The sequence below is a fragment of the Chiloscyllium plagiosum genome, chromosome 8 (assembly GCF_004010195.1).
Source record: "Chiloscyllium plagiosum isolate BGI_BamShark_2017 chromosome 8, ASM401019v2, whole genome shotgun sequence".
In the NCBI taxonomy this organism is placed as follows: Eukaryota; Metazoa; Chordata; class Chondrichthyes; order Orectolobiformes; family Hemiscylliidae; genus Chiloscyllium; species Chiloscyllium plagiosum.
Window position 1 is genome coordinate 96,013,428 of NC_057717.1, and position 22,161 is coordinate 96,035,588.

Below are 22,161 nucleotides of genomic sequence, written 5' to 3' on the forward strand. Positions count from 1 at the left end.
GGCTCCCTCATGTGGTATAATCAGATATTTCAGCATGTTGCTCCCAGGATCCCTCATGTGATATAATCAGATATTACAGCATGCTGCTCCCAGGATCCCTCATAATCAGATATTACAGCATGCTGCTCCCAGGATCCCTCATGTGGTATAATCAGATATTACAGCCTGATGCTCCCAGGATCCCTCATGCGGTATAATCAGATACTACACCATGCTGCTCCAAGGCTCCCTCATGTCTGCCACCCACCAGCATCCAACATATCATCCTTAAAGACTTAGAGTCATAGACCCCACCGCCAAGAACATCTTCCCTTCCCCATCCCTCTCTGCCTTCGGTCCCTTTGCCAATCTTTGGTTTGCGCCACTCTCCCCACTAGCCCTCCCAAATCCCCAAGAACCTTCCCCGCAACCCAAAAAGACGCAAAACCTGCCTGTACACCACACCCTTACCTCCATCCAGGGTCCCAAACAGTCCTTCCAGGTTCACTGAGAGGTTCACTTGCCTCTCCTCCAACCTTGTTTACTGTATCCGGTGCTCCCCATGTGGTCTTCTCTACATCTGTGAGACAAAAGTAAACTCAGGGTAAGTTTTGCCAAGCATCTCAGCCGGGTCCGTAGGGGCCAACATGACTGCCCAGTCACCGCCCATTTTAATTCCCCTTTCCATTCCCTTTCTGACATGATGTCAAGGTGCCAGTGTTGGACTGGGGTGGACAAAATTAAAAATCACACAACATCAGGTTATAGTCCAACAGGTTTATTTGGAAGTACAAGCTTTCATACCACTGCTCCTTCTTCAGGTAGCTACTTGTAAATAACCTGGTGTTGTGTGATTTTTAACTTTGCCCTTTCCAACATGACCTCCTTTGCCCCAGCGAATCAGCCCTCAGATTGGAGCTACCAACCAGATTCATTCCACCCCGACCAACCAGGTAATACGCTCTACCTGTGTTCACCTATTCCTACGTCACCACCCCACCCCTCTCCCCACCCAAAACACTCCACTACCCTCCTTCATCTGCAGGTCTCCTTACACCCGCCCCCAGTCCTGAAGAAGGGTTACACCCAAATCATTGACGTCTCCACCTCCTGATGCTGCCTGGCTTGCTGTGTTCTTCCAGCCTCCTGCTTGCCTACTCAGATATTATGGCATGGTGCTCATGAGCTCCTTCATGCATATATTTGGATAGAGTCATAGAGATGTACAGCATGGAAACAGACCCTACGGTCCAACCCGTCCATGCCGACTAGATTAGATTACTTACAGTGTGGAAACAGGCCCTTCGGCCCAACAAGTCCACACCGCCCCGCCGAAGCGCAACCCACCCATACTCCTACATCTACCCCTTACCTAACACTATGGGCAATTTAGCATGGCCAATTCACCTGACCTGCACATCTTTGGACTGTGGGAGGAAACCGGAGCACCCGGAGGAATCCCACGCAGACACGGGGAGAATGTGCAAACTCCACACAGTCAGTCGCCTGAGGCGGGAATTGAACCCGGGTCTCTGGCACTGTGAGGCAGCAGTGCTAACCACTGTGCCACCGTTAGGATATTGGGATATCCTAACCCAATCTAGTCCCACCGGTCAGCACCCGGCCCATATCCCTCCAAACCCTTCCTATTCATATACCCATCCAAATGCCTCTTAAATGTTGCAATTGTACCAGCCTCCATCACTTCCTCTGGCAGCTCATTCCATACACGTACCACACTCTGTGAGAAAAGGTTGCCCCTTAGGTCTCTTTTATATTTTTCCTCTCTCACCCTAAACCTATGCCCTCTAGTTCTGGACTCCCCAACTCCAGGCAAAAGACTTTGTCTATTTATCCTATCCATACCCCACATAATTTTGTAATCCTCTACAAGGTCATCCCCCAGCCTCCGACGCTATGATTAGATATTATAGCATAGTGCTCCTGGCCTCCCTCTTGTGGTCAAATCCAGTGTTACAGCATGCTTCTTCAGCTCTCTCTCCTATGGTTTAATTAGATGTGGTGCTGGTGTTGGACTGGTTTGGACAAAGTTAAAAATCTCACAACACCAGGTTATAGTCTACCAGGCTTACTTAGAAGTACCAGCTTTCAGATCACTGCTCCTTCATCAGGTAGCTGTGAAGCATGATCATAAGCCACAGAATTTATAGTGAAAGATCTCAGTGTCATGCAATTGAAATTATACATTGAACAACCTAGATTACTGTTCAGGCTTTCATCTTTTGGAATGGATTGCAGGTTTCAGTTCATTAATATGTAAATCCCAGAACATCATTCCAGTCAACTTCTTGGGATAACTTAAGGTTTTATAAAAAAAAGGTGACATCTCAGCTCAGGCAATGTGAGGTTAGAGTCTGTGTATATCTCAAAGTTGAGCCAGACTGGTTCTATTTCCAAAGTAGGAATTGATAAAACATTACATGGATTAACTGCTTGGGTTGACTGCCTGCAGATTGTGTGCTTTTTGAACAAAATAGAATGTATCTTGCAATTACAATGCTGCAAATGCAATTTCATCCCATTGACTTATGTGTGTGTGCCTGCATGTGAGGAACACATTGGTCCACTCTTCCTTCACTCCCAACACCTCCCCCACAGCCCCATGCTACCTTCCCTAGCAACCATAATAAGTGTACCAGCTGCCTACTTACCTCCTCAGTATCCAGGGGCCCAAACATACCTTCCAAGTTGGTACAACATAGGGTAAACCCTCCTGCTTAATTTAAACCAGCAACATAGAAAAGATTTATCCTGTGCAGTAATCTGGGAAAATTCGAGAGGCCAAGATCTATTTAAAGTAAAAATTAACAAATTTCTTAAAATATAACAGAGAATAACTAACTAACAACTATACAACTCCTTCCTCTAACCTATCTTTTACCTTCCATTCTATAATACTAGTCTGACAAAAGCCCATGATTAAGAATTACCAAAAATTCAAGTTTTCAAAACCAGCCAGCTGTCGAATCTTCTATTTGGATCTTCCTTTGTCTTCTTTTCTTCTTCTTAGGGATTTCTGTTTCACAGGTTATTGATCGTTAAAGATACCTTTAAGAGAGCTATTCTCCTGGCAGTCTGCAGATGCTGGAGGCTTGGCAGTTCTCCTCCCAACTGTTCAGGTTTTCCTTGTTCTCCACCTCCCAAAGCATCAGATTGTGTCATTGGCTTTTAAGATTGTCAATATACTAAATTCAAATTTGATTGGAGTTTGGTACTTTTGGAGCATAATTTGAATTGATTGGCCAAATTTGAATTTGTTTCTGTCATCTCCAGGCAACCCAGCTAATCTAACTTTCGACTACGTGTTACATTGTTAATTTGTTCAGAACACTTGGTGCTGTCAGGTAGTTCTGCTAGCTTTTAACTCCCTTAAAGGTACAGTACACCTACATCTTCATAACATAGGTAAAGCAACACTTTACCTGCACTTCACACAATCTAGTCTACTGCATTTGCTGCTCACAATGTGAAACAAAAGCATGGACTAGGTGACCACTTTGCAAAACATTTATGTTCTACCCACAAAAAAAGACCCTGACCTTCCAGCTGCCTGCCACATTAACACATCACCCTATTCCCTGGCCAACGTCTCTGTCTCAGGCTTGCTGTAGTGCTCCAGCGAAACTCAGTACAAGCTGCCTTGGCTCCCTGCAGCCCTCTAGACTTAACATCAAGTTCAGTAATTTGAGGGCCTGAACTCTCCCATGTCCTAGCCCCCTACACCACATACCAGGCCTCATTGTCACATAGGTAAAAACAATGACTGCAGATGCTGGAAACCAGATTCTGGATTAGGCGTGCTGGAAAAGCACAGCAGTTCAGGCAGCATCCTGATGAAGGGTTTTTGCCCAAAACGTCGATTTTATTGCTTGTTATCACATAATCTACCATTACATACAACTCATTGTTCACCACTCATTGTCTCCATTCACAGTGATTCACCCTCCCAGCCCGATCATTATCTACTCCTTTGTCTATCTAACCGCTCTTCCCTGTCTTTGAGCTCTTTCCCCACCTAACATTTACTCCTTATTCCCTCCCTCTGCCCTATCTTCTGCACATAAACCGACATTTTCCCAGCTACCATCAGTTCTGAGGAAGGGTCATCAGACCTTGCCAGATCAACTGCACTTTTTCAGCAACTTCTATTTTTATTACATGGTGTTCCCTGTGCTCCCTCTTGTGGTCCAATACGGTATTACAACATGGCGTTCCCGGCCTCCCTCTTGTGGTCCAATCCGGTATTACAAAATGGCGTTCCCGGCTCCCTCCTGTGGTCAGATTCGGTATTACAACATGGCGTTCCCGGCCTCCCTCCTGTGGTCAGATTCGGTATTACAACATGGCGTTCCCGGCCTCCCTCTTGTGGTCCAATTCGGTATTACAACATGGCGTTCTCACCCCCCCCCACCCTGCGGTCAAATCCGGTATTACAACATAGTGTTCCCGGCCTCCCTCCTGCGGACCCAATCGGGTATTACAACATAGTGTTCCCGGCCTCCCTCCGGTGGTCCATTCCGGTATTACAACATAGTGTTCCCGGCCTCCCTCCGGTGGTCCATTCCGGTATTACAACATAGTGTTCCCTGCCTCCCTCCTGTGGTCTAATGCGGTTTACAACAGTGTTCCCGAACACCCCCCGCCTGTGGGTCTGAATCGCTTTTTCCACACGAAGCTCTTGCGCCTCCTATGATTTACAGTACATATTAACGAACCGAAGCTAGCAAGCCCACTCTAAAAGATGAAAGACCTAATCTACGTTTGTTTAATATATTTCAATCGCAAGACACTGTAACCTTTTGCTATAAATTCTGCGTCTTGTGATCCTGCTCCACAACCACCTGATGAAGGAGCAGCGCTTAGAAAGATGGTGCTTCCAAATAAACCTGCTGGGCTGGAGTGTACAAAATTAAAAATCACCCAAGCCCGAAACGTCGATTTCGCTGCTCCTTGGATGCTGCCTGAACTGCTGTGCTCTTCCAGCACCACTAATCCAGAACCAGGTTACAGTCCAACAGGTTTAACTGGAAGCACAAGCTCTCGGAGCGCTGCTCCTTCTCCATGAGGTTGCTGTGTGATATTTGTTAACATCGCGCCTCCGATGGTTTGACCCAGTATTACAGCATAACGCCGCCGTGTTGGAAACGGGCGTCCTCTTGTGGTCAGATCCCGATATTACAGCACCACCCCCCTACTCTTGCGCTCCCCCGTGTGGTGGCGGGAACGCGCGTCCTCTCGTGGTCAGATCCCGGTATTACAGCTCCCCTCCCCGTGGCTCTCGGGCTCCCCCATGTGGTGGCGGGAACGCGCGCCGCCGCGGACCCGCGCCTTGTTAAAAAGGGGGAGGGTTGCGCCGGGCCCGGCCCGCGCTCCCTGAGCCGGTCGGAGGGTGTCGCGAGCGAGCGAGGGCGCGCGCGCGTGAGGGAGAGAGGGCTCCACTGGGTGATTTTTTTTAAAACAGAAAATGGCGACCACGGTGTTCCCGGGCGTGCGGCTGGTGTCGATCGGGGATCAGAACGGGGAGATCCAGCGGCGCTCAGACCAACAGCCGCTTAAACTGGAGATTAAAACCACCCAGGACAGCGCGTTCATCAGCCTCTACAGCAGTGAGTGTGGGCCCGGGGACAGGGGGGAGGGAGAGACCGGGGATCCGGGCCCGGGGACAGGGGGGAGAGAGAGAGACCGGGCCCGGGGACGGGGCGGGGGGGTGAGAGAGAGACCGGGGATCCGGGGCCCGCTGTCCTCCCGGGCCCAGGTCCAGGCTGTGGGGTAACTCTCCCACATGTTGTCGCTGAGGAAGCGGCTCCTGAGGAAAGGCCGAGGCCTCTGTCCCTGTGGCGTCTGCTCTCCCCCCGGGCCCGGGCTCCAGGGTTGTTTAAAACTGACCGTCTGGGCATTTTAAAATAAACACGAGGAAGATGCTGCCTGAGTTATTAATCCGTCAGGCAGACCCAGTCTGTGCCGTTGTTGCTGTTAAACAGGTTTGTTATCGGGTTACAGACTGTTGTGGAATTCTCCTCTTCCATGTGGCCACATGTCCTCCGAAGAGTAACCCACCCAGACCCATTTCCCTCTGACTAATGCACCTAACACTGGCCAATCCACCCTGACCTGCACATCATTGGACTGTGGGAGGAAACCAGAGCACCCGGAGGAAACCCACTCAGACACGGGGAGAATGTGCAAACTCCACACAGACAGTCACCTGAGGCTGGAATCGAACCTGGGACCCTGGCGCCGTGAGGCAGCAGTCTAGCCCCTGAGCCACCGTACTGCCCTTGGATCTATCAGTGACCAACCATGAATTTGGAGATCATTCAATATGGAGGACGATGCTGGGGTGGCACGGTGGCTCAGTAGTTAGCATTGCTGCCTCACCATGCCATGGACCCGGGTTCGATTCCAGCCTTGGGTGACTGTGCAAGCTCCACGCAGACCTTCTCCCCGTGTCTGCGTGGGTTTCCTCCCACAGTCCAAAGGTGTGCAGGTGAATTGGCCATGCTAAATTGCCCATAGTGTTAGGTGCATTAGTCAGAGGGAAATGGGTCTGGGTGGGCTACTCTTCGGAGGGTCAGCGTGGACTGGTTGGTCCGAAGGCCTTGTTTCCAAACTATCGGTAATCTAATCTAATCAGTATTTTCTATCTTTTTATTTCTCTACTTCCCCACAGACACACTCTGCCTCGGTGTGTCTCCCTTGATCATTTTCTTCCATTTAACTAATTCATCATTTCCCTTCCTGCACATTTTCTGAGTGATCTTTGTGAGTGAGTCTCCTCTTTTTGCCTTGTTCTGGTCCTTCTCATCTTGTGAATATCTTTGTTCAGATCTTAAAAAACCTGAACATGTCTCAGTTCTTAGCAGAATCTCCAGATTGTCCTGTTATTTATTTCAGATCTTCAGGGTTTGCTGTAACTTGTCAATTTGGGTAATTTCCCCACATTTAAGTGAGTTGTTACAATCTGTAATTGTGGATGTTGAAAGCATTAACTCATCTATTAGATTGTCATATTCTATCTGCACAAGAAAATGCTGCAACTAAACAGAGTTTGGTGACACTAAACAGGAGCAGGAGGGGAGAGGCTTGAATAACTTTTAAAAATTACTCATTTTATGGTAACACCCTGTTGTTTATCCTGTATGGTACTGCTTTCAGGTCAAGTCTTTACAGTATCGACTATTTGCAGAATTCATGGACTCCTGATGTTATCCACTTCCAATGATACTTTGTGACAGTTACTGAACATGATTCTTTAAATCTCTAAAAAGTTATCTTCCTCCCCATTATAATAATTGGACCGTTACCTTTTGATCCTACTCCAGTTGCAAGCCTGGTGTTGATTGCTCAATTTGTTACATTTTAAAGTTGACTTTGGGTTGGTGTTCATTACCCAGAGCTATCAAATACACGCTGAGCCAATCTTTTCTCTCTCTGCAAAGCTAGCTGATTTGAGATGCATGTGAATGTTACACCTTGTGCCTAGACAATCCACTGGTAGAATAAGCACCCACCACACTTGCTGAATGTATGATTTTGAATTGGGGGACTGTTCATCACTCTTACTCTTGCTAACCTAGGCTCCTAGTTCCTCAATACCCAAAACTTTAGATTAATACAATTACCTTTGAATATCTCTAACTCCTGCAATCCTCTGCCTTTTCTTCAGACTTGTATATATCTTTCAATTATTCCACGATCGACAGCTATGAACAGAGAATAGTACAGGCCCTTCAGTCCACGATGTTGTGCTGAACATATATCTTGATCTAAGATCAGCCTAACCCTCAATTTACTGCTGTCCATGTGCTTTTCCAGCAGTTGCTTAAATGTCCCTAATGTCTCTGACTCTATACCACTGCTGGCAGTGCATTCCATGCATCCACCACTCTGTGTAAACAACCTACCTCTGACATCTTCCTAATACCTTCCTCCAATCACCTTAAAATTACGACCCCCCCCCCCCCCCCCATGACAGCAGTTTCTACCCTCGGGAGAAGTCTTTGGCTATCTGCTCTATCTATTGCCTCTCATTACTTGTTCACCTCTATCAAGTCCCTTCTCTTCTTTCTCTCCAGTTTGAAAACCCCCAGCTTACTCAACTTCTCTTCATGAGCCAAGCCCTCCAATCTGGGCAGTATCCTGGTAAATCTCCTCTGCACACTGTCTAAAACATCAACATCCTCCCTACAAGGAGGTGACCAGAACTGGACCCAGTATTACAAGTGTGGTCCAATCAGGGTTTTATAGAGGTGCAGCAAAACCTTGTGACTCAGTCCTCCAGATAATGAAAGTCAAAAAACCCTCTTAACAATCGTATCAACTTAGGTGGCAACTTTGAGGGATCCATATAAGTGGACCCCAAGATCCTGCTGTTCCTCTACACTGCCAAGAATCCTGTCTTTAACCCTGTATTCAGCATTCAGACTCAACCTTACAAAATGAATCATTTCATTTATCAAGTTTGAACTCCATCTGCCATTTCTCAGTCCAGCTTTGCATCCTGTCCATGTCTTGTAGCCTGCAACACAATCTGCCACACCACTGACCTTTGTGTCATCGGCAGGCATACCAATCACTTCTTCATCCAAGTCATTTATAGAAACTACAAAGAGCAGATCCCCGCTGAACAGCACTAGTCATCAACCTCCAGGCAGAATATTTTCCGTCCACTACTACTCGCTGTCGTCTTTTGGCCAGCCAATTCTGTATCCAGACAGCCAAATTTCCCTGTATCCCATGCCTCATAACTTTCTGAATGAGCCTACCGGGGGAAACCTTATGAAATGCCTTACTGAAATCCATGTACACCATATCCACTGCTCGACCATCGTCAACTTATTTTGTCACACCCTCAAAGAACTCAGTATGGCTGTGTGAGGCATGACTTGATCAAATTGTTTTTCCAAATAGTCATAAATCCAATCTCTCAGAATCCTTTCCAGGACCTTGCTTTCCACAAACATAAGACAGACTTCTCTGTAATACCCAAGAATTTCCCTATTCCCTTTCTTGAATGTTTGCCTCCCTTCAATCATTCGGTACCACTCCTGTGGAGAGTGAGGATGCAAAGATCATCGCCAGAGGTACAGCAGTCTCATTCCTCACTTCCTGTGGTAACCCTGGATATACAGAGGAACCTCGATTATCCGAATGAGATGGGCGGGCACTATTTTGTTCAGATAATCGATTATTCGGTTAATCTATTAAATGCCTTTCCTCTTGGGCTCGGAGTTTTTTTAAGTCTGCTCCCCATTCAGGAGACGAGGCAGTAGCCCACCGCGCGCAAGCCCCCGCCCCCAACCACCGTCCAACACTGCTTCCCCACATGCACCCAACACTGCCCCCGTCCACCTGCCAGAGCTGTTGAACTTTTTGAACAGTTTTTGTTCTTGTTTCTGATTTACAGCATCTGCAGTCCTTTTAGTTTTTATTTGTCTAATGTAGTACTTGCAGCAAGCTCCCACAAATAGCAATGAGATTGTTACTTTTTTTTGCGTGCTTTTGGCTGGGGAGAACATCCATGCTCCTTCCAAATAGTAAGCAAGGATCTGTTACCACCACCTGAGGGGACGGGTGGGTCCTCCGTTCAGCATCTTGGCCAAAAGACTGCAGCCTGTGCACTGAAGCACTCTCTCAGCACTGTACTGGGAGTGCCAGCCTATATTTTCTGCTCAGCTTCCTCAAGTGTGAATCAGAGCTGCAATCTACTGATTTAGACTTGAGGCAGCTATCAACCTGATGAGGCCAAGATTTAGAACTGCACATTCTAGATTCTAAGAGATCAACTTGAACCTAGTGTGGGATTGTCCATTTCTGAGCTGGAGGTGATACTTGTGTGCTGCTACTGAGTAGGGTGGCTGGAAATTTTGTGGGGGCGATTCTTAACTATTTTAGCCTTCAGCAGCTGTGACCAGTCCCTAAAACTTCTTGCAATAAGTGCAGTTACACCCCTTAGCTCCTGATTTGGGCTCAACAGCATGTGTTAGTTATTACCAAATAGCCAAACGTTATTATTTCAACGTGGACCCAAATGTTTGCTGGCAGAATATTTGCCATCACTTTACTCTTGTCAGATGGCTGCAAGAATCCTTGTCCCACGAGACAGTTTGTATTACTAGCAATGAAATTTGTACCTCTTGATGTGCGCACATTTGAGCACCTGCTTTATTATTCATCACTGCATATCCTCGTGCAACACTTATTTACTGTCACCAAGCTGGGCTGTGGAGAAAGCCTTTCTTTAAAGTAGATTTTTGACTTTGCCCACTCCAGTTCAACACTGGTACCTCCACATCATTTTTTTTTCTGATCTTGTACAAAGCTTACCTCTGCATTAGGTATTGGTTATGGTTCTGTACCACTAGAAGCAAGTTAGGTTTGGGAGTTGTTTGCAGTGACATGACCTTAGATATGACCCAACTGTCTTGGAATGTAGTATAATAACACAGTTGATGCTAAAACCCATTCATTCTTCTCTACGCACTCTAATGTTCCTCTTTCTTGACTAGCGATCCTTTTGAACAGTTTTGAACAGCAAAATCTGCAGTTTTCAAGAGGATAAACCAGATTGTTTTGAAGTAAATAACTGATTCATTTTTCAGCGGTAAGCGACCCTTCTTGGAACTGTTGTAGAGGCAGCTTTGCTCTGTATTTAACCATATTGTGCAATGTTGTGATTGTTAGGTACTAGCAGGAAATAATAATTCTGTTTTTCTTCCCCTTGGCTTCAAAAGCATTTTTTAAAAAGTAATGAGCAGAGAATCTTTCACCTGAGATCTTGTGCACTCCAGAATAAATTGGACTTAAGTGTGACAGTGGATGCCTATTGGTGTGACTCTGTTGTGTTCTGGTAATACAGAAACTGGCTATTCAAAGAGGTTATCTGTAGTTGATTTTGTAGTCTCTTGTTGCTGCCTGTCTCAGTGCAGTTTGTTCTCTGAGCGTGCAGTAGGGAGAGATTGTGTTAATGGCCTGGGATAAACCTTCTCCAACCATTTTGAGACAGTTCTACTCTCTTCATTGACAGATATTTGTATGAGGCAAGCAGAATGAAACTGTCATCCCTCTGTCCCAATGGTGGTTACATTACCACTTAAGGGCCATGGGGAAATAGGTAGGGAGCAGATATAATTGAAGAGAAAGTTGACTGTTCATACTGTATCAAGTCACTTACTCTGATGTTCCCAAACCCTTCACATATTTGAAAATGCTGCTGCTGTGTGATCTTGTCAGTTGGGGAACAATGTTAGACCATAAGATATAGGAACATAATTAGGCCATTCAGACATCGAGTTTGCTGTGCCATTTGTTCATGATTGATATGTTTCTCTATTGTTTCCCTTGAGAATGTTTTCCATTCTCCTTCTCTCCATAACCCTCCATAACCATAGGATGTTGCCAGGGTTGGAGGGTTTGAGCTATAGGGGTAGGTTGAATAGGCTAGGGCTGTTTTTCCAGGAGCGTCACAGGCTGATGGTGACCTTAGAGATTTATAAAATCATGAGGGGCATGGATAATGTGAATAGCCAAGGTCTTTTCCCTAGGGTGGGGGAGTTCAGTACTAGAGGGCATAGGTTTAGGGTGAGAGGGGAAAGATAAAAAGAGACCCAAGGGGCAATGTTTTCACGCAGAGGGTGGTGTGTGTATTGAATAAGCTGCCAGAGGAGGCGGGGGAGGCTGGTACAATTGCAGCATTTAAAAGGCATCTGGATGGGTACATGAACAGGAAGGATTTGAAGGGATATGGGCCAAGTGCTGGCAAATGGGACTAGATTAGTTTGGGATATCTAGTCGGCATGGACGAGTTGGACTAAAGGGTCTGCTTTCGTACATCTCTATGATTCTATGACTGTATAACCCTTGATCCATTAATGATCAAGAATCTATCTATATCTGTCTTAAATACACTCAATGACTTGTCCTATACAACACTCTGCAACAATTAGTTCCACAGAGTCACCACCCTCTGACTGAGTTAATTCCTCCTCATCTCTGTTCTAAAGGTCCCCCTGCACCCCATCTTTTGAATCTCCCAAGTACAGACCCAGAGTCCTCAACCACCACTCATATGACAAGCCCTTCATCCCCAGGATTCTTCCAACAGCAGCATACCTTTCCTTGGGTATGGGCGCCAAAACTGCCAACAATATTTCAAATGCGTTCTGACCGGAATCTTGTACAGCTTCAGCAGTACGTCTTTGCTCTTGTTTTCTAGCCCTCTCGAAATGATTGCCAGCATTGCATTTGCCTTCTTAATCACCAACTGAACCTGCATCTTAACCTGAAGAAGGACTGCCAAGTCTCTTTCTGCTTCAGATTTATTTTCAGCCTCCCCGTTTAGAAAATAATTTACTTCTCTATTCTTCCCAACAAAATGTGTAACCTTGCACTTTTCTACATTTTATTCCATTGCTGCTACTTTGCCCACTCACCTAGCATTTCCAAGTCCTTCTGCAGCCTCCCCACTTCCTCAACATTAGCTGTCCTATCTTTGTATCATCTGCAAACTTACTTAACTTTGCCACATTGTTGCTGGCAGGTCCCTGCTCTGAACTGAGGAAATGGAAGGACCTTTCAGAACAGCCACATTAATGGTTTAGCATCTTTGTGGTAGAGCAGTGTCTATGCCAATTGTGCTCTCAAATTCTGGAAGGGCTTTTGAGCTCACTGCGATGCTACCAAAAGGGAACAATGCTGGAGCATTTCATTGTGATGACTCTGACCTATGCGCTCTCGCTCTGAGGTTGAGGGGGATTCGACAGATTGTCTTAATGTCATTGCTTAGTTGGGTGACATGTAGAGTGTGTCTAGACCGCACCAACATTATAGTCTGGTTTATAAAATAACCATTCAGTAATTTGTAAGTGGGTTGGATCAGGCCTCTTCTGACCTTGGGTAGGTGGGCAGGCCTGTATGTGAGAGTTCTTGCATTCTGTCTGTCTCTGTGTCTCAGACTGACTGACTGCAGTGTTGTAGTCACCCTTCCCAATGATGGTGATTAGTTTGTATAAACTGAATCATGGTTTTCCACTTGTTTTTTAACTGACTGTGCTGGGCTTCAAAGATTGAACAGGCTTGAGCTCTATGGAGGCAATGAGAGGGACTTGCTAGAGTGTGTGTGTTTTATAGGGTTTTAGACAGGTTTGATAGGGTAGATGTGAAGAATCCCAAGGACTATAAATGCCAGAAGTAAGTGATGGTAAACTTTACATCTCTGCTTTCTCCTGAGATCTCCGCCATTTCAGATACCACTTTTGAATCATCCTACATGATATCAAAGTGTTCAAAGACATGATGTCTCCCAATGGTATTTTGACAATAGTACTGTAGACTTGCCCACCAGAATTAGCTGCACCCTGGCAACAGCTACAACACTGTCATCTACCTGACAGTGGAAAATTACCCAGATGTGTCCTATCCATGGAAAGAAGACAAATCCAATTAATGCCATATAAATCTATTCTGAATCATCAAAGGGAGAGGTTGTAGATGGTGCTATTGAGTGGCACTTCCTCAATAATAATCTGCTGAGTTTGTGTTCTGTCAGTGCCACTCCTCTCCTAACCTCGTTGTGGCTTTGGTCCAAAAACATTGAAAGAAACTGAATTTCAGTGGTTAGGTAAGAGTGACTGTCCTTGACATCAAGGCAGCATTTGACTTGTTATGGCTTCTTGATGCCATACTGAAATTGGTGTCTATGGGAATTGAGGAGGGGTTAAATATCTGCTGGTTGGAACCATGCCTAGCACAAAGGAAGATAGTTGTAGTTTCTGGAGATTAATCATTTCTGTTCCAGGATGCTGTTGCTCCTCGGGCTAGTGTCCTGGCCCTAACCATCTTTGGTTGCTTCATCGATGATCTTGCCTCCATCATAAGGTCAGAAATGGGATGTTCGCTGATGATTGCACAATGTTCAGCACCATTCGCAACTCTTGCTTACTGAAGCAGTCTGTCTATATATGCAGCAAGACCTGGACAATTTTCAGGTTTGCGGTGAAAGATGGCATGTAACATTCAAATCAAGCAAATGTCAGACAATGACCATCTCAAGGAAGAGAGAACCCAGCTTCCCCTCCTTTGATATTCAGTGGCATTACAAACACTAAATCCCTCCACTATCAATGCTTTGGGGATACCAAAAACTGAACTGGACCAGCCATCTGCAAATATCGTGGCTACAAGACCAAGTTAGATGCAAGAAATTCTGTGGTGAGGAATTCACTCCAGACTCCCTGAAATCTGTTCACAGTTTACAAGGAACAAGTCAGGAGTGTGATAGAATATTTTCCACTGCCTGCTGCGTGCAGCAGTATGAGCCATCAACAAGATGCACTGCATAACGCACCAAATCTCCATCAAAAACACATTGTAAACCTTCAAACTCTACCATCTAAAAGGGCAGGAGCAGCAGGTGCATAGGAGGGCCACCACTTGCAGTTTCCCGTCCAAGTGGCTCACCATCCTGACTTGGAACTGTATTGCAGTTCCCTTGGTGTCATGGACAAATCCTGGAATTCGTTTCCTAAGAGCACTGTTGGTTCTCTTTATACCACAAGGATCGCAGTGCTTCAAGAACGCAGCTTTCCTCCACCACCACTTCCAGCCAATTAGGGATCAATGGTAGGACTGGACTTGCCAGTGACACTCTTCCTGAGAACGATTTTTTAAAATCAGTCATGAATTCTGGGAGGACTTTTTTTAACTGAGATTGTGTGAAGTTTTTTTTTTACCACTGTGAGTAGTTAAGGTGATTAGTGAAGATTATAGAGTCATAGTGATTGATACAACATGGAAACAGACACTTCGGTCCAAATCATCCATGTTGACCAGACATCCCAATCTGTCCTAGTCCCATTTGCCAGCATTTGGCCCATATCCCTCTAAAGCTTTCCTATTTATGTACCCATCCAAATACCTTTTAAATGTTGTTAGTGTACCAGCCTCCAACATTTCTACTGATGGCTCTTTCCAGGCATACACCACCCTCTGCTTGAAAAATATACCTCTCCGGTCCCTTTTAAATCTTGCCCCTCTTGCTGTAAGCCTATGTCGTCCTGCTGTGGAGGCCTTCCACCCCCACCCTGAAAAACATTTTGGCTATTCACCCTATCCATGCCCCTCCTGATTTTATAAACCTCTAAGGTCACCCCCTCAGCCTTGGATGCTGAAGGGAAAACAGCTCCGGCATATTCAGCCTGTCCTGAAAGCTCAAACTCTCCATCCTGCCAAAGTCTTTGTAAATCTTTTCTGTACTCTGTCAACAACATCCTTGTTATAGAAGAGCGACCTGAATTGTGTGCAGTATTCCAAAAGTGGCCTCAACAATGCCTTCTAAAGTCAGTAGCATGACACCCTCCTATAAATGTTCTGACCAATGAAGGCAAGCATCTTTACCATCCTGACTCCACTAGGTCTCTTTGTTTGGCAACACTCCCTAGGGCCCTGTATGAGTCCTGCCTGGTTTGCCTAACCAAAATGCAACACCTCACATGTCTCTAAATAAAACTCCATCTGCCAATCCTCAGCCCATTGGCCCATCTGATCAAGATTCCGTTGTACTCTGACCTTCTACGCTGTCCACTACACCTCCAACTTTGGTGTCATCTGCAAACTTACTAACCATATCTCCTGTATTCAAATCCAAATCATTTAATATAAATTATGAAAAGCAGTGGGCCCAGTAGTGATCTTTGTGGCATGCTGCTGGTCACAGGCCTTCAGTCTGAAAAACTGCCCTCCATCAGCGCCCTGTCCTATCTTCAAGCCTATTTTGTCCAGATCATGTGATCTAGCCTTACTAATCAAGGTACCATGTGAAAACTTTGCTGACGTTCGTATAGACAATGTCTTACCACTCTGTTTTCATCAATCTTCTTTGTCACCTCTTCAGAAACGTCAATCAAGTTAGAAACGATTTCCCATGTTGACTATCCTAATCAGTTCTTGTTTCCAAGTGGATGGCAATCCTGTATCTCAGAACCCCTCCAACAACCTACCACTGGTGTAACATTCACCAATCTGTAGTTCCTGAGCTTTTCCTTACAGCCTTGATAGAACGTTACAGCGCAGTACAGGCCCTTTGGCCCTCGATGTTGCACTGAGCTGTGAAAATAATCTGATGCCCATCTAACTTGCACTGTTCCATTATTATCCATATGTATGTTCAATGCCCATTTCTTAAATAATGGCACTACATTAGCCAACCACCCATCTTCCGGTCCCTTACCTGTGGCTATCGATGATACAAGTGTCTCAGCAAGGGGCACAGCAAACTCTTTCCTAACTTCCCACAAAGTTCTGGCTAACATCTGATCAGGTCCCAGGGAATTATCCATCCTTATGCATTTTAAGGTGTCCAGTACCACCTCTGTAATATGGACATTTTTCAAGACATCAATACTTATTACCCCAAGTTCACTAGCTTTTTGTTTGAGTGGTGATATTTAAGAAAAAGTTAAATAAAAACTGAGAAGGAGCAATGTTGATTGAGAATTGGAAATGTTTTTGACTTTAACAGTGGCACACCCTGTTTTGCTATTTCTATTCTGTAAATACTTTTATTAGACAACAAAACAACTTGTTCTCACTCACTGGTAGCTTCTGTGTATGTAGCTCTCGATGTGTACTTAGGCTATTTTCTCTCCTATCATTTCCTGGACGCTGGTTACAGACATTCTCGATTATTTTACCAAATAGCTATTAATTGTAGGTCTTGTGATGGTGTTTGTCAACAGATTTTCTTATTGCAGGTTCGAGAGTGTGGGGCTGGAAAAGCACAATGTCAGACAGCATCCGAGGAGCAGGAGAATCGCTGTTTCGGGCATAAGCCCTGTCCCATTCCTGGTGAAGGGCTTATGCCCAAAACCTCTATTTTCCTGCTCCTCGGTTGCTGCCTGATTTACCGTGCTTTTCCAATACCACACTCTCGACTCTGATTGCCAGCATCTGCAGTCCTTGCTTTCTCCTTTTTTACTGCAGGGTTGTCACAACCAAGGCCCATCCTGTCTTCCCCCAATGCCTATAGTCATGCAGGCAAAGTAGTGCAAACTTACTGCTCTAATGCAGCATTGTTGGCTCCCACAGTGAGATTGGGTAAATCTGCATACACTGAGAAAATAAAGCTGTGTTTATTTGGTGATTTGGAACCTGGTTATTTTCTTTTCTTAATTACCCATGCCCTGGGGCTTTTATCAGCTGCTTGTTATTGTGCTGACATTGTAAGCCCTGAAGAAGGGCTTATGCCTGAAACATCGCTTCTCCTGTTCCTTGGATGCTGCCTGACCTGTGCTTTTCCAGCAACACATTTTCAGCTCTGACATTGTAAGCATGCTCTCTCTCTTCATACTAATGCAAAACAGTTTATCATGTTACTATCTTGCCTGTTTGAGCTTGCTGTATGAAAGTTGACTTCAGTTTTCTTGCATTATCACTGTGGCTGCATGTCAAGCAAACATTTTGTGGTCTTCTATGGTTATGAATGTGCTATATAAATGCATGTTTCTTTTTCATATACGTAGTAACTCTGTTCCTGTTAATCCAATTTTCTCTCAAGAAACTTGAAGTAACAACAATAAACTCCCAAGGCACTTCACAAATGTGATGATCAGAATTTGACACCACTTCATTGAGGTATGGGGAGAATGACCAAAGTCTGCATTAGTAGGCTAGAGTCCAGGGAGAATCTTTAAGGGGCAGAAATAGATTGAAATTCCCTCTTGAAATTGAGGTCTTGATTTGCTGAAGATGGTGTCATTAATTATGTGATTTTTTTAAAAAGGGGATGCTCACAAGAACAGAGTCAAACATAAGGTGGGGAATGGCCTTGGACTGTTTGGAAAAAGAGGGCATTGTTTAGTTGGGAGCCAGTGTATGACGATGAACATAGAAGCAAGGGGCTTTGGTGCAAGTCCGGACACCAGCCGTAGATCATCTGAAGTTGACTAGAAGTGCATGGAAGTAGTTTGATCCAAAGGGAGCCAAGACGTGCAGCATGAGAGATGAGCTGAGGGAAGAGTAGAGGCAGGCAGTGTTTATAGAGATAGGAATAAGCAGGCATAGTGAAAGTGTACAAATGGGGTGAGAAACTGAATGGAGTCAAAGATCCAAGCTGTTAGAATTGACCCTGTGAAAAGGTTGAAAGTTCCATGTGCAAGTTGTTTATCGCAATATTGCAGGCTGCTTTCACAAACTGGGTCAGGATTGAGGTATGTTTATGCTCTGTCTGGTGTTTTTCCAAAAAAAGAAATTCAGGTAGTGGTTGGAACATCATGTGGATGAAAAGAACAGTTTAGCCAGCACTATCATGTGAGCCATCACAAGTGAGGGTGCAGAAGTGTGGGTCCTGCATCCTGTGAGATTCTGAGAAATTGCCAATATGTTCCGCATCTGCAACCTTGGTGGAAATGCAAATTGTCTTTAAAACCAGCTTTGTCTCGATGCACTCTGTGCATGGGCATTTGAATGGTTTCTGCTGAGAGCCAGTGAACACTTTGTTCTCCACTCAACTTCAGTTGAGCAGCACTTGAATAAGAAGCGAGGACTAAAAGTTAGTTTGGATAACGTGTTGCACAATTCTTGTGACAATACGAAGCACTGGCTGTGATGGTAACTGGTGAATTACAGTTATTTGTTTGCTTTGATGTCCAAAAAAAAACTGTGTCCAGTCTGCCATGACATTCTGTTTTCTGCTAAAGTTTCATTTTATTGTTGCTTGTTCTACGCTGCCTAGAAAGTCCCTCAGGCGCTTGCTGAAAAACATCTTTCTTGACTGTCCTGTTAATGTCAGATGCTGTTAAGTGAAGGGTGAGTGTAAGTAATTTCTGTTTCACTGCTCCAACATTTTGAATCTCAAAACAAATTGTATGCTCACTCCAGCTTAAGGATAAAATACTTTCTCTCCTCATTTTGATATGCATATGCTGTTTTTGTGTAAAGCTGCTTTCCAGGCACACATCTGTTCACTTGAGGCTTGGTTCCTGATCCCAGATTTCGGAGATCATTAATTGTGTCACAGTGATTGCGACCCCTCTATTCAAAGGCTGGCGTTTCTCAAACTGCACAATGGTGACTGTGGGAGGGAAGTTCTGCAATTTTACAATCTTCTCATTAAGATGCAGCGTTTATTACTTTTGAAAAAATCATGTGTACTGGGAACCTCTCTTCAGAACCAGTCACAAGAGTGACTTGAAGCCAAAGTGGAGAATTGATAGTGACCATTTTAAAAGAAATAGTGAAGATTCCTGCTCTATTTGAATTAATAAGTAGTGAGGTGTAAAAATGTTCGAGAAGCTTTTCTAGTGCCTCAAATGTAATGAATGGCTCTTTTCTTTTTGCGCACACACACACACACACACACACACACACACCCTCTGAAGTTAGTTGGGATCTCTGCCATGCGGCAGCTTTATCTACTCTATTATTTTCCTTTATTGTTCTTCAGCAAATGTAGTTTCCTTCCACATCTGTTGGTCTTTATCCAATGAGAAGTACAGAATTGCACTGGCAGGCTGCTTATCCTGAATTTGCATTTAATGCCCGCTGAGCAGTGAGCTGCAAAGAAAATGCTGAAAGGACAGTGTGGGGGTTAGTGATAAAGGCAGAAACTCCGATCGCAGACACAATAGTTCCTTTAAATGTATTGGCAGGAGGCAAATCACCCGTGTTTTAATCAGAACATTTATGCAGTGCAGAAGTGCTCTCCCAGCCAGCATGGCGTGGCAGTGATGCAGTTATGATTTCCTAGTGTTTTATACTGTGCACCTGGATGTGTCTTTCAAGACTTGAACCCAGCAGTACAACAGATTGTTGGATATTTTCTGTGTGCAGTTGCTCTTTGATCAATCTATATGCTGAACCAGCTAGCTCATTGCATGGTGCTGGAATCTGTATTATCTGAGTCAGCACTTATGTCATTCAATTAAGTCACATAAATCTTGCTGATGGCTAGAAGCTAATGTAGAGAAAAGGATGGAAATCACTAGCAGCAGGGGTTAGTATGAGTAATTCCAGTCTGCAGTGCACCCTGATTTAACTTCAGTGCAGTGGAGATGGGTTTTGTTTTATGTTCGCAAGAAGCAGATAATGTAGAAAAGCATGATGTGCAGCCTTTAGTAGATGATCAGTATGGTAATTGATAACGCTGTTAGGCAATTGCTAATACCCAGTGCTTTGAACCGCAAGTTTTCCAGTATTCAGATTTTAAAAATAACTAATTTTGTTTTGTGATTTCAGACTTTTGGCTTACTTTTATAGAATTTGTTCCTTCATGGGATGTCATTGGCGTAGCCACCATTTATTGTCCATTTCCTAAATGTCCCTGAAGTGTGAGTGGCTTGCTCAGCTATTTGAGGGCCATTAAGTTCACTTCAATTTCCTTTGGATTTTGACTCACATGTAGGGTGGACCAAGTAAGGATGGCAGATTTCCTTCCCTGAAGGACATTAGTGAATCCAAGATTTTACGATTTTGCCTTACTTCCCAAGAGTAGGTCAAGTTTTGCACCTTCTCTAGTAGGTACATCCACATACTGAATCAGAAATTCCTCTCCAACTAAACCTTTAACACTATGGCAGTCCCACTCGATGTTTGGAAAGTTAAAATCACCTACCATAACTACCCTATTATTCTTACAGATAGCTGAGATCTCATTACAAGTTTGTTTCTCAATTTCCCTCTGACTATTGGGGGGTGTATAATACAATCCCAATAAGGTGATCATCCCTTTCTTCTTTCTCAGTTCCACCGAAATAACCTCCCTGGATGTATTTCCAGGAATATCCTCCCTCAGCACAGCTGTAATGCTATCCCTTATCAAAAATGATCATTTCAAGCCACTACTGAGAGAGATTTTATTGATTACATATAAATTCCATCACTTGGCAAAGTGGGATTAGTTCTGATGTCCACAGAGCATGTATAGTTAGTAAGTTTGCAGATGACACCAAAATGGGAAGTGTAGTGGACAGTGAAGAAGGTTACCTCAGTGTACAGAGGGATCTTGATCAAATGGGCCATCGGGCTGAGGAGTGGCAGATGGAGTTTAATTTAGATAAATGTGAGGTGCTGCATTTTGGAAAAGCAAATCTTAGCAGGACTTAGACACTTAATGGTAAGGTCCTGGGGAGTGTTGCTGAACAAAGAGACCTTGGAGTGCAGGTTCATAGTTTCTTGAAAGTGGAGTCGCAGGTAGGTAGGATAGTGAAGAAAATGTTTGGTCTGCTTTCCTTTATTGGTCAGAGCATTGGGTACAGGAGTTGGGCGATCATGTTATGGCTGTACAGGACATTGGTTAGGCCACTTTTGGAATATTGTGTGCAATTCTAGTCACCCTTCTATCAGAAGGATGTTGTGAAACTTGAAAGGGTTCAGAAAAGATTTACAAGGCTTTTGCCATGGTTGGAGGGTTTGAACTATAGGGAGAGGTTGGTTGGGCTTGGGCTGTTTTCCCCTGGAATGTTAGAGGCTAAGTGGTGACCTTATAGAGGTTCATAAAATGATGAGGGGCATGCATAGGGTAAATAGACAAGGTATTTTCCCTGGGGTGGGGGAATCCAGAAGTAGAGGGCATAGGTTTAGGGTGAGAGGGGAAAGATTTAAAATAAACCTAAGGAACAACTTTCTAACGCAGAGGGTGGTGCGTGTATGGAATGAGCTGCCAGAGGATGTGGAGGAGGATGGTACAATTACAACATTTAAAAGGCATCTGGATGGGTATATGAATAGGAGGGATTTAGAGAGATATGGGCCAAGTGCTGGCCAATGGGACTAGATTGGGTTAGGATATCTGGTCAGCATGGAGGAGTTGGACCAAAGGGTCTGTTTCTATGCTGTTCACCTGACTCTATTAGCTTGGGTTTCTGGATCACTAGAGACATTACCACTATGCAACTGTCTCCTTTTTTTTTATTCTACTGTTGTCCTCCTTTTAGTTAAGTTTGCAGTAGCTGATGCTGGCCCATCTGAAATCTTAGTTTCTTACAACAAATTGGGGGTGAGTGACAAATCAGACTGCTGAAGAGCTTTTTGAGCATTTAATAAGGGCATATTTCAAGAGGCGAAAAGAGCAAGAACTCAAAGCTAAATGCCTCATTGGTATTCAAACATTTAGCAGAGGGTATGGTTACTATTGTGATTGCAAACTGGTCTATTCATAGAATCCCTATA

General features: G+C 44.5%; 1 protein-coding gene across 3 annotated transcripts in view; it reads left to right on the top strand.

Moving 5' to 3' along the window:
• The first annotated feature begins 5,367 nt into the window (after nucleotides 1–5,367).
• carm1 (coactivator-associated arginine methyltransferase 1) overlaps nucleotides 5,368–22,161 on the top strand; it is an 83,665-nt gene continuing 66,871 nt past the window's right edge. For all 3 annotated transcript variants that reach the window (XM_043694808.1, XM_043694809.1, XM_043694810.1), the window contains exon 1: nucleotides 5,368–5,606. In XM_043694808.1, the coding sequence (XP_043550743.1) occupies nucleotides 5,465–5,606 (142 nt within the window). In that variant the 5' untranslated portion in view covers nucleotides 5,368–5,464. The remainder of the gene's footprint in view (nucleotides 5,607–22,161) is intronic.